We start from the raw sequence: 12,500 nt of genomic DNA on the forward strand, positions 1-12,500 counted from the left end.
TTTTATTTTATTTTATTTTATTTTATTTTATTTTATTTTATTTTATTTTATTTTATTTTATTTTATTTTTATTGTTTTACCATCTTTATGCTGTCCTCACAGGGTGTAGCACCATTAGCAGAGCCTGTGAAAAAAAAAATATAAAAGTGGAATGAGAAGCCCTGACACCAGAGCCATGATTATAAGTTATATTCCTCTAGCTGGTAATGCAAGTAATATGTGGCTTATGTGGAAAAAAAACCTACACCCCCACAACTCACCAGCACAGGTTGGTCGCTGAATACTAACAGAGAGCAGTCTGCATCCAGTCCCCACTGGGAAAAAAAATATTTGTCAACTCAGTTCAAACAGTGCATAAATTTGAGGGAGCTGCCATCTGCTGACAGCCCCTTCCCCCACCTTTACTGCCTGAAAAATGTTCCTTATGAATGTCTGCTCTATGCAGTAGTATCCCCATCAGCCTCAGCTCAGGATCTGCCTTTCTTCCTTTATTTTTATTTTTATTTTTATTTTTATTTTTATTTTTTATTTTTATTTTTTTCCCAGTATTTCCAGAGGATGTAGATTTCCCAGGACTCTAAGGCTCCTCGCTGGTCTGTGTGGCAGTCAGTACCAGCCGAGTGCCAGCGTGTGGCTCTCTGCAGGCTCGGTGGTTCAGCAGGTCGCCAGTAGTGCTGGCAAACCCCCCTGTGCAAGTCAAAGCCCTTAAGGCTTGGGTTTTGGAGGGACCTGCTGCTCTTTGGTCCTGTTGATTCCCATAGGGAACAAAGGGTGCGTATCCTCTCTGCAAATTAAGCCCACAGAATGGATATTTTTTTTGGCTAAGAAAAATAAAAATTTGGAAAACAATATGGAATAAAAATGTAGAAGGGAAGTGGTTATTAAGGAATGCCCTGCTGCTTGGATGTGGCATTGTTCTCTGGTTTGCTTTTAAATGAGGGTTTTTCACTGCAGCTAGAGAGGGAAAAAGGGAATTTTTGAAGCAAAAAATAACGGGCAGTCACTGAAATCAAAGAGAACAGGAGGGATACTTCAATGGGCAGTATGAAAAGCCAGGCTGACAGGAACACTGCTAACACTGTTGCAATTTATCATCTCACTGGAGCAAAACCTAGTGGCAACCATGTCCTGTTGCTTGATGAGATTTTTTTTTTTTTTTTTTTAATCTTTTAATCTGTGCTGTTGTGAAAATGCAATATGTACTTCATCTATGGGAAGGATGGGGAGGAACAGAGCTAAATGCACTCTTCTTGATGGGAGGTTGAAATCATCCTTCACTAAATCAGAGGCCTTAGATCAAGCCTTTTTCCATGTTTTGTGGTGGATGGGGAGTTCCTCGGTGTGGTAGTGATGTTCTCTCTACAGCACTCCTTTCCTAAGGGAACCTTTGGGATCTGTATAAGACTTTGGGGAAGGGGTGGGCAAATCCCCCCCTCCAGCTACCCACTCGAGCAGTCACACGTGACAGATTCATGCCTGCGGCACTTCGAGGTTTTATCTGCTCACTAAATTTTATTTCCCCTCTGTGAGTGTTTATATTGCTTAGAGACTGCCAAGGTTCATGTTATTCATAAAAAAAAGGGGAGGTTTATTAGGTATTGCAGCCCTGTGATTCTTTGGTGTTTGAATGCTAATGAAGCTTTGTATTCCCTGGAATAGAGGTGGATCTTAGTTAGCTCTGGCTTGGCAAAATATCTGGGGGGTGGTTTTTTTTTTCCCTTCCCTTTCCTCTGGGTTTTAACATCTTACATGACATTTCATCCTAGAGCAATTTTACACTATGTATCATCATGTGTAATATTGTGTCACGCTGTAATTTAGCAAGTGCATGAAGCGGCAGGAGGGAGGTGAGAAAGGGCTCAATTACACCCAGGAGGGAGGGGAAAGCTCAGCGGAAGGGACCTGCTCCCGGGAGGTAATGAATTGGGTGTCAGCATTTTGCTGGAACAGAGTGCTAGAGCAGAGGGGAATTTATTATTTTTAGGTGCTCAGTGGGCAGACAAGAGGAAAGGAACCAGTCAAATCACATTACTAATGGTCATTTCCATAGGCTGTGCTTGTACAGGGGATTTAACAAAAAAAGGGACATTCGTTCTCGCTCGAGACAGCTCAGTTCTTTCCATTTTTCAAGGCTAAAGGAAAAACTTGGCCATTTTATCTGGCTCAAAATGAGAAGCCTTTAAAGCTACTTTGCTGGCAGCTTATGGGGAAGGCAGACAGATTCGGTCTGGGTGAGGGAGACATCCCACAACTGAGGAGATGTTCCCCTTTCACATCCTCTTTAGGTGCAGTCAGCACCGTTCTGGAGGAAACTGCAATGCAGAGGATGAGGAGGAAGGTGCCATGTAGACATTAGGGCAGGAGGAATTGTGTGCACAGGGTGTACATCCTGCAGGTGTGTATCTCTTGCTAGCCCTTGTGATGAATGCTGTATATGCTAAAGAAATCTAGAGGATGAGCATCTTGTTATTTCTCAGAAACAAGAAGTACTTCCTCACTGAGTTACGCCCTGTGCATTCCTGGGTGATATTTGGTATAATTTCAGTGCACTTTGTCTCTTCCTTTGATGTGAGCCCAAGTTTGTTCCTCCAGGTTAACCCAAGCAAGATTTCTTCATTCACTGTACGTTGTAATTACAGCAGACCAACCAAACTGGAGAGCTGAGCATTTCTTACTTGCTGAATTTGTAGCCAGGACTGCCCTCTAAACACTGGCTTTGGCAGACCAAGGTGTATGTCTTGCTTTAGTGCCTTCAAACTAACCTCAAAGGAGACTCGTGTCACTGTCATCATTGTATTACTTCTTAAACTGCTATGAGAGGAGGTATTAGGCCTACCATGCTTTAAGTGGAGAAGAGTTGACGGACATTTATTCTACAGAGGGAAATGCTCTTCCACATTGGCCTGCCAGAGCTGGGTCTTTCAGGAGAAGGATCTTTTTGCAGCTCTGCTGTTGGATAATGTTGAGTGTTGTCATACGTAATCCAGGGATTCTCTCCTTTTGACTATACTTCTTCAAAGTGACATTTTTTCATTTCTTTCAGATGTAGTATGACTAATCTTGGGGGAAGAAATCATGGAAAATTCTATCGCCTTTGAATCCAACTGAGGCTTCTTCCTCTCAAGTCCTATGAGAAAGGACATGGCTTCCCTGGGTTGAGAACCCATGGGCTACAATAAAACTGGTCTGAAACATTTCCATTCAGGCTTGTAGGCAAACATGCTTTGCTGGAGAGGAGGTGGAGCCCATATTTGCTGGGTCAGACTTGTGAAATTCATACAGCTGTACTTTTTTTACCAGCTACCTCCTCAGCACACCAGGGCTCTCTTACATGTGTTCTCTGATGAGATCCAGCAGTAAGTGCTTCTCCCTCTACAGTTGCCTTATGCGTAATTGACCCATTTTGCAGCAGATTAGGCCCCAAGGAGGAGGTTAATGTGAGCAGTCATTCTAAAAGGAGAGTCAGGGCTGCAGTGAACTGGTCACCACTGGAAAAGCCCATTAGCCCCAGTCTTACCCAATCATCTTACCCTTTTACTCTTTTATTCTAAAATATTCTGACTTAACAATGAATTTATGAATTTCTCCTGCTGGATATAATCTTCATACCTCTCTCTCCTGAGTTTTGAACTGTATGTGTTGGGTCAGATTTGACATCATACATGAAGATTTAATTTCACTTTTTTTTTTTTTTTTTTTTTTTTTTTTTTTTTTTTAAGAGACACCAAAACTGTAGTTCTGGATCTTCCAGCATTGGCTAGGGCTGATACAGCTTCTCTAAGTAATAGTCCCGATGTGCTACATGCTTAGAAATACATCTCACCAGGCAGTGCATCTCTCTGCAGGATGGATGAGGGAGAGAAGTCCCTTCCTTCACTGCAAGCTATTATGGTGGCCCCTTTGAGTCTGTGCAGGGACTGCATATCTTACAGGCTCTCAGAATTACAGCTATTTCAATGACCAAATGAGAGAATTTGAGCAAAATTCAATGTGAACTAATAGTAAGCAATGAATATATTTTATTGATATATTATATAATATTGTTGTTATATTAGTAATACTATACTGATGAATTCTGAGATGCGTCCAACTTATTATTTATTACCTGCTGTTCCTGACAAGCCTAGCCACTATACTGTACGAATCATCTCTGAATTTCCCCACTTTCTACCATGACCAATCAGTCTGCTATGCAACTCCTGCCTGTACCTACTGTTAAATTTCCTTGGACGCCTGTACAAGAAAATAAATATAATTGTGACATAATTGTAACAACAAAAAGAGGGGAGGATCAATAGCTGAATAACTAGATAGAAATGAAAAAAGTGTGGCTTTTCCTTGCTAGGACAGTAAGTGATAATAACTGTCTTTCATGCAGGGGGAGGCAGCCATGATACTGGGGAGAGGGCATACTTTGGAGGACTGTTTTGGTTATGAGAATAAGCAGATGCATGGTACAGTGGGAACGTGCCTGCAGGCAGGGGTGTTAGCCAGCGGTAAGCAGGCAGTCCCTTCCTCGTCCTGCCATTGTGGTTCTCTCACTGGAATGGTTTTGTTGTGACCAGGGAGAATTTGCAGCCCTGGGCTCATCTGCTGGTGGCGTGGCGCAAAAGTGGAGTTCAGGAGCACACAGACTGAAGTTAGGGGTAGGCAAAAGCCTCATTAATCCCCGTCCCTCCTGTAAGCCCATGCTTCAGTATTTTGCTGTAGCAATTTCCTCAGCGCAAGCTCCCACACAGGCTCACAGACACAGGGACATTGCAGCACCTTCTCCATGCAGGCAAACCTTCTGTATGATCCTGGCTGCTGGTGTGCAGTGCCTGCAAGCCAGGGGAAGCTGCTGAGCTGCCTCTGCTCACTGCCCACACTGCTGGCTGTGCAGGCAGTCTTAAATGATCCTCTTTTGCTGTTCCCACCCTCATCATCTCAGTAAGTGAGTTCATTTGATTATGAGCTGCAGTCTGCATGGTAACCCTGAAGCCCCAGGGATTATGATTTTTTCATGCCAATCCGGATCAGTGTGAGACAGCAGACTCAACAGGATGGGTTGCTGTAATTCATGCAGTAAAAGTCCAGAGCCTTTTTCATGGCATTTGCTGAATTACCAGCTGGGACCAAGAAAGCTTTGAGGAAGGAAAGAATGGAGATGGAGCTGGTGCTCATCCAGGTGTTTAAACTAAAATACACACCCAAGTGCAACTTCCCTGATGGCATGATTATGAACTTGAACCTCTTCCTAGATGAACAAGAGAGCATTTGGGACTCTTGCTCAGTCCTGAGGGATCACACTGGTGTAAGCTCAGCTACAACCAAGGGTCAGGACTTCAGTCCAGATGTCTGAATGGGGACAGCAAACTTGCTGTTAAGTGAACAATCTAAGAGAGACCTGGAAGAGCTGGAAGAAGGGAGCTACAGCAAAGAAAAAGAATGGTGCAGCCTGCTTAGGGGTGAGGAGAGGGAGTATTTGGGCCTGTTTGTGTCTGGTAACTCCAGCACCGAGATCTGGAATGCTTACAGAGATAGCAGCCACGATGCCTGCCTGCCTGCTCTTGGACATGTGGTGGGACATACATGCTGGCCTTTGACAGTGGCTGGCTGTTTTTCTTTTACAACTACCTACCTCCATCTTCTATCAGAAAAACATTTCTTGCCATGGCTGTAAAGCAGCTTATCTGCACAGATCAGGCCCTAAATGTGGAGTCTCTGGCTGCTGGTGAATCCTTCTGGGCCAGCAGAGATTTCAGTTGAGAGCATGGGAACACAAAGTCTCTGAGAAGACCAAATGCCTTAGGAGAATCTATTGCAATGGGTTAAACATAGGAACATGCACTCCCAAAGGTCTGTAGGGGGACAGAAATGATGTGACAATTTGGGGCTGTTAGATCTAGCATTCATTCAATTACCATGCTTAGTTAAGTACTGCACAGTGGAGTGAAGACTGCAGTCTGTTAGGATGGATGTTACTACAAGTCATTTAATTATGAGGTTGCTCGAATGCCATTTTAACATATGTAGAGTAACATTATCCCTCTTTTGTAGGTCACTATTCTCATAAGTCTGGCTCTTGCATTCCTTGCCTGCATAGTGTTTCTTGTGGTATACAAAGCCTTTACTTACGACCACAGTTGCCCAGATGGATTTGTTTATAAGGTAAGAAACTTCAGATGGATGAATTGCCTGAGATAATGATATACTCTAATTGACTACATAGTTATAGTCTAGTCTGCTTTTTTGACCAGGCCAAACAGAACATTTGGCAAAAATGTGTTGAAATGGGAAAAGCGTTATGGGAAATTTGGACTTGCATCTGCCTCCATCAGCTACTGTTACACTGTAATTGTTGGGATTAGCATTTGGTGAACACTACAGACAGATGTTCAGGAACAATCCCTCATATTTGTGAATGGATTTATTGCAGCTGGAATCCTGCGCTTTCTTCCCACACATTTAAGTGACTGAGGTTTACTGTCGTACATTTTAATGCAAAGCAAATTCCCAGAGTGCTGGCACATGTGTCCTTTGTGAAAGAAATCCAAATTTGCCTATGGGGTTCATTTTTTGATGTGCTTTTGAAGTCCATCAAGAACAAAACCATGTAACCTAATTGTTAAAAACCTGCTGCCCAGTGGTTTTATATCAAATATTTGCAGAGAACTATTTGCCTACTCTGTTGAGATTTTAAAAGAAAAATAAATAAATAAATAAATAAATAAACTTTGCAAAACAGTTCAACGACTCTTTGCTGCAAATAAACTCATAAACACATAGGAGTCTTGACCACACAGATTATTCTGTGAGCTGGAAAATAGAGTAAGCATGTTTGTGTGTTAGTCATTGTGAATTATTCTCTTAGGTTATATAAAAGTGAAGTTGGGACTCAGACATGAATTTCAGAAACAGATCCAAATCTGAACTTCTGAAAAGATAAAAGGCTTTGAACTCAGATTTCAGCTAGTCACATTGATGTGGGAGTTGAGGAGTCTCATCATTTAATAATAATCATACCTGAGGCCCTTTATGTCATTGGTGCTACTTTGAATCTCGTGAATACCAGCCTGTCCAGCATTTTTACTATTTCATTGCTCTTTTACAGCTGTTGCAAAACGAATTATTTCTCTGTGTAGTTCTTAGCACACAAGTGCCTTCAGTAGCGCAGAGGGGATTCATTGGCAGTGTCTGCTCAGACAAGAAGCTCTGACAAGGGCTGTCCAGTTGGGCTGTGCTTCCTACCATCCCCATCCAAGGTGGTCATCGTACAGGTCAGGGATGAAACACAGTAACAGAGCAGCCTCTGTCTGTGCTTTGCCTGGCTGGGGATTAATTCTGGACTTCACTCGACAGAGCTTTCAGTCCAGCACGGGGTAGGAGCTGCCCCGTGTACTCTGCTAGGACTCCAGCAAGGGGCCTTGATCTCTGTATGTACCAGTAACGTACCAAACCCCTCAGATCTTTATTTTACAGTCCTCGTTTCCAATCCAGCAATGAAATCAGCCTGCAATCAGGGTTGCCAATAGCAACAGGTTTGGAAGGCTGCTGCCCAAGTCTAAACTTTGTGCATTCCCACGTGGCTGGTGAAAGGCAGTAGGGTTTGTGCAGCAGATGCTCTCACTGCGGCGTATGACTCAAACATGCAAACACCTAACCCAGAGATTTTTAAAGGGAGAACCTCAGGCTGGTGGGACCCTGCTTTACTTCTCTTGCTTTCTCCCCTTTTCCAGCATAAGCGGTGCATCCCGGCCTCGCTGGACGCGTACTACTCTGCACAGGATTCCAACTCCCGGGGCAGGTTCTACACTGTCATCAGCCACTACAGCATGGCCAAGCAGACCAGCTCCCGGGCTGTATCGCCTTGGCTATCTTCAGGGTCGGTAAACCATGAAGCCAAGGCTGCCAAGACAGAAGGTCATTAAAGTTAATGAGTGGTGATGGGCAAAGTGGAAGGGTGGGGGGACAACACCATGGCTATACTGCATTGCTCTTGTTGAGAGAGAGTGCTGTGCTAGCAGCACGGTGGGAATAAATAGAACCCAAGTGCAGGAGTCATCTTAATGGATATTTCTTTTCGTGCATTGTTCTTGTTGATTTGTAACCGAGTCGAGCTCTTGTACAAAGGCATGTTTGATGTTGACTGTACCTTACGATGTAAAAATATTTTTAAATCATTGCTTAACTATTTGTTAGAAAAAGAAATTAAAAAACAAAAAAAGCAAATTAGATAAACAGCCAGAGAGAATAAAAGCAGCAAAGAGAATCCCGCAAAGTTTCATCATTGCTGGATAGCTGTGGCACAGACTTAAGATGCTAAAAAATAAGCTGAAATCCTTTTGAGAGACAGGGTAGAGAGAACCCGTTAGAAAGACATTGCAGTGTTGTTTAGCTTGCCAAAGGGGGGATATTTTGCTGTCAAATCAAATCTAGTATCAGTGTGCATTTGCTGATAAATGCAAGCATCCCCTCCTCCCTCAAACATAGACACATGCAAAGACATAGGCACGCACCCCTGCACAGTGGCCTAAGCAAATCCAGGCAGATCTCGGTATTTGTAGAGAGCCTGCACTGTGCTGGTGATCTTGGCTGGGATCTGAGGCTGAAATCCTGGCTGGAGTGTGGATATAGAGCAGGACGAAAACTGCTGTAGAGAAATCATGGATATACTTCTGAGCACAGAGCTAGGAGTCAGGAGATGAGGGCTTCATTTCTGCTTCTGGCTTGGCTTTCCTGCATGACCTTTGGTAAGTTACATGAGGCTTCCCTCCAGAGGGTCACCATGAGACAAAGAAATGCCATTGTAACATGTGGAGCCTTTCAAGAGTGGTGATAGTATAAAACAGTATTAAACCCCTAACTTCTCAGCCCCTGATTTTCCTCTCACTCATGAAATGGGATGCTCCAGCTTCCCTCCTTCAGCTTCAGATATGTCAGGATACAGTTTCGTTCCAGACAATTAGAGAGGGGTGGCCATAGTGTACTCTCAGAGTACAAGTGTCCCATCAAATCTCTGCTTGCATACACAGACCAGACCCCAAACTTAGTGCAATCCTGGCCAGTGTGAAACATCCTCTCCTCACAAATGGCAAGTACAACTAGAACAGACTGATGGGATTAAAAATAATAATAAAAAGGGATTCTCTGTTTTTTATAGCCTTTGCTTGGCCCATTGCTGCAAGGTGGTTCTGCTGCTCAGTAAGGCAGGCAGGGAGAGGCTGAGCAGCAGGATCAGTGCACACATGGAGGGCAAGATTCACGTTGTACTAAGGCTGCTTTTTCAGATTTGTGGCTAGACTGGGATGGAAATTAGGAACTGACCCCTTCTTCCCCCGCATTGGGCAGTTTTGCCCTTCATTTTGCATACATAGACACTAGAGGGTGTAAATGAGGGCAGAACTCCTCAGTCCTTACAGGCATCATGATAAATAACTGTATAGCATAGCTAAAAATGTAGTGCCAAATGCCATTGTCTGATTTCCTATCCTTCCTTTTCCTTCCACCTGTAAATTCATTTCTCACCCAAAATGTACAAACCACTCCCTCCACCAAAAATCAGAACTCCAGCAAACCACTGAACAGTTTATAATTTTGTGGTGTATTTTTTGTCAGTAGGTAGCAGAGACTGAAGTATTTTTTGGTGTAATTCTTGAACTTTTCTGACGGGATTAAAATAAAGCTAGATGTGACCGAGCGTCTCTGTGGCTTGAGCAGGTTTCTTTGGTGACGTGGCGGTGGTGGCGGTGGTGGGTGTCTGGAGCTGCAGAACGTGGCTGCAGCAGAGACTGAGCCTTTGTGTGGGACATGAGATGGCTCTGGCTTTCAGGAGGCATTTTCAGAGCTTGCTGTTTTCTGCCTTAATCACTGGGAGGTTATTCTGTACACTCCTGCCCATTTTTTAATTGAAAACAGAAAAATGGCACTTAAAACCAAGCTGATCTTCAAAGCAAGCAGAGCACAGAGCGTGTTGCCTGACCACAACTCCTGGATCCATGACTATTAGAAGCCTATTTTGCTTTTCCCTAATGTTTTAACATGAAAACTAGGCAAAAAATACTCTCCAGCTTGCACCATGATGTGCTTGTTTGTGTTATTCCTATCAGAATGTCAGCACTCGCTTGAAAATGTGGCAGTGCAGGAGGGGTGATGGAGAATAAATGTAATGGTTGCAAAAATGATTCTCCGTGGATCCTTCTAGAGCAGGGCACATTTCTGGACTGTCCTGTGACGTTAAGAAAAGACCAGATGGGTTTTGATGGCCTCAGAGTAAGGATGGAGCCAAGGCATAATCTTGTCTTAAGAGCAACTTCAGTCTTTTCTCCAGCATTCTCTCAAATGCGGTGAGAAAACAGCTGAAAATAAAAGGGCTAATGCTTTCGATTGGTGATTCCTGACTTTATGGAGGGACCTCTCCTCCTGTTTTAATGCTAGTGACTGACTGATAGAAATTTTGGCTAGCAGCAATTTCTCCCTTGTTATCTCCTCCTGAGGCAAGAGTCCTGTCCTGCTGGAGCAAGCTTAAAAAGGAGGGCTGATACAAAAAGAGCGCTGCAGGAAAATACAGCTGTCAAACCAAGAGCTGCTGCTGAACTTTGGAAAAGTTGAGCTCTGTATCCAAACTCTGCAGCTTGGCTTCTAATGAAACCACAACTGTATTCATCTCACATTGTTCAGAAAGCAGATTGTGTTTCCTCAAATCCTTCAGCTCTTTGAAATGGAATGATACCCTGGCATTAAATTGGCTCATTCCCAAAGGCTAAAGAATGTTTTATAAAAATCTTTGGACAGCTTTCCTTAAAGAAAAAAATAATAATAAAATAAAATAAAGTGTATTCAGAGTTGTGAAATTGAGCTACTCCAGGAGAGAAACCACTCTGGTGTTAGAGGTCACTACTGAGTACTTGTGAAATGTATTAAAAAGGATTCAGTGTGCTCTGCAGAATTGAGTCACAAGATAATTTGACCATGGTATTTCTATTGCCACTCTCCCAGTAATACCCTAACCGTATGTTTACTTTAAAAAAATAATAATAAAGAAACTCACTGGAATCAAATCATTTGAATTAAAAGGGTCTAGCTATTATTAGATAAGTGAGTCAGTGGGGATAGCTATTTCTATTTAATAAAGGAAAGATCAAAATCTATATGGAGCAAAGTGAAAAAAAAAAAAAAAAGACCAAGGAAGACTCATGGGAGAGTGAAAGAAAACAAACAACTCAACTCCAGCTGCAAGTTCCATTACTGCAAATGTTATTATGGTTTTTGTACAATCTGCTGTAGAGCTTCCAAGATCAACCGTGGATTTTAATCACAGTAACAGAGAAAGGGAGATGCTAAATTGAAGTTGTAGCACATCTTTTACTTATTTCGATCTTTAAAAGCCTCCTTCAAGGTTGATCATGTGTTTTCAGCACTGATTAAGGTTGCCTGTTGGTGGTAGTGCAGTCCCATCTGGCTGTCATCTCTCTGTGAAGTCTGGAGATCCTGACTGGCTCTGCAGAGTCATGTTTTCGCAAGCTACTGTCTGGGCTGGGGCTCCATCTCAGCTCTTAATGGAGTAGGCTAAAGAAAGCCTTTCCTGTGCTTCTCCCAACATTTATGTGGTGGCCAAGTCATCTCCTAACTCCTTTGGGCAAATCCCTCCCTTATACCAGGCTGCTGCAGTGAACTCAGATCCACAAAACGACATCCTGTAGAGTCTTCTCTATAGATGTTCCCTGGTTGTCTCTGGCTTGTGGGAGGCTCCTTTTTGTTTGTTTATTTATTTATTTATTTATTTATTTTAATGGATACATTTTGGATTCTCCACCAAAATATGTGTTTGGGTCAGTGGGAGTGGGAGAGCAGATTTCTCTTCTGAGAGAGGAGGTGGGTGCTGGGACTCTGTCCTAACCAGAGTGTTAGGAAGAGATGAACGAGATGTGTCAGCACATGAATGAGCTCATCTTCAGGGACAAGGGCATCCTGAGCAGGCAGCCATCGTGTAGAATTACTGGCAGAACATGTGGGAAAAAATAGCATAACTAAAGGTGTGGGGATGCCATGATGGGAATTCAGCTGCTCTCAGCCCATGCTCAGGAGGGGAAGGAAGAAATTGTGGCTGTTTGAGCCTGAGAAAGATTGAGAGCAAGAGAAAAAGGGATTGCTACCAGCCAAGACATGGAAGTCAGCATTGCTTTTCTATTGTAACCTGATGACCCTAAAGCACTATATCCTGCTTGACTAATACAGATTGTCTTGTTTTGGAAAAGCTGCCCATTGTTGCTATGAACATCTGCTGACTGCAGCATGCCCCACGGGGAATAACTCCACCACCACAGCAAATCCTCTTGGACTGCCTGGAAAAACAGTGTCAGAAAGAGAGGGGCGGGTGCAGGACCTGCTGGCTGGTGGGGGCACCCCTTCCAACAAAACACAAGCATCTATCAAGGGTCTTGGAGGTGACTTCATGCTGTGGATCTGCATTAGACAGACAGACGAAGGTGCTGGCAGTGCCTTGCTCTGAGATCAGAAAA

General features: G+C 43.3%; 1 protein-coding gene across 1 annotated transcript in view; it reads left to right on the plus strand.

The window, feature by feature from the left end:
- Positions 1–9,679, plus strand: part of NSG2 (neuronal vesicle trafficking associated 2) — a 37,753-nt gene extending 28,074 nt beyond the window's left edge. Inside the window, exons 4-5 of the mRNA XM_035338795.1 lie at positions 6,040–6,150; positions 7,719–9,679. Of these exons, the coding sequence (XP_035194686.1) occupies positions 6,040–6,150; positions 7,719–7,910 (303 nt within the window). The 3' untranslated portion in view covers positions 7,911–9,679. The remainder of the gene's footprint in view (positions 1–6,039; positions 6,151–7,718) is intronic.
- The last annotated feature ends 2,821 nt before the right edge of the window (positions 9,680–12,500 follow it).

The sequence above is a fragment of the Oxyura jamaicensis genome, chromosome 13, assembly GCF_011077185.1.
Source record: "Oxyura jamaicensis isolate SHBP4307 breed ruddy duck chromosome 13, BPBGC_Ojam_1.0, whole genome shotgun sequence".
Classification (NCBI taxonomy): domain Eukaryota; kingdom Metazoa; phylum Chordata; class Aves; order Anseriformes; family Anatidae; genus Oxyura; species Oxyura jamaicensis.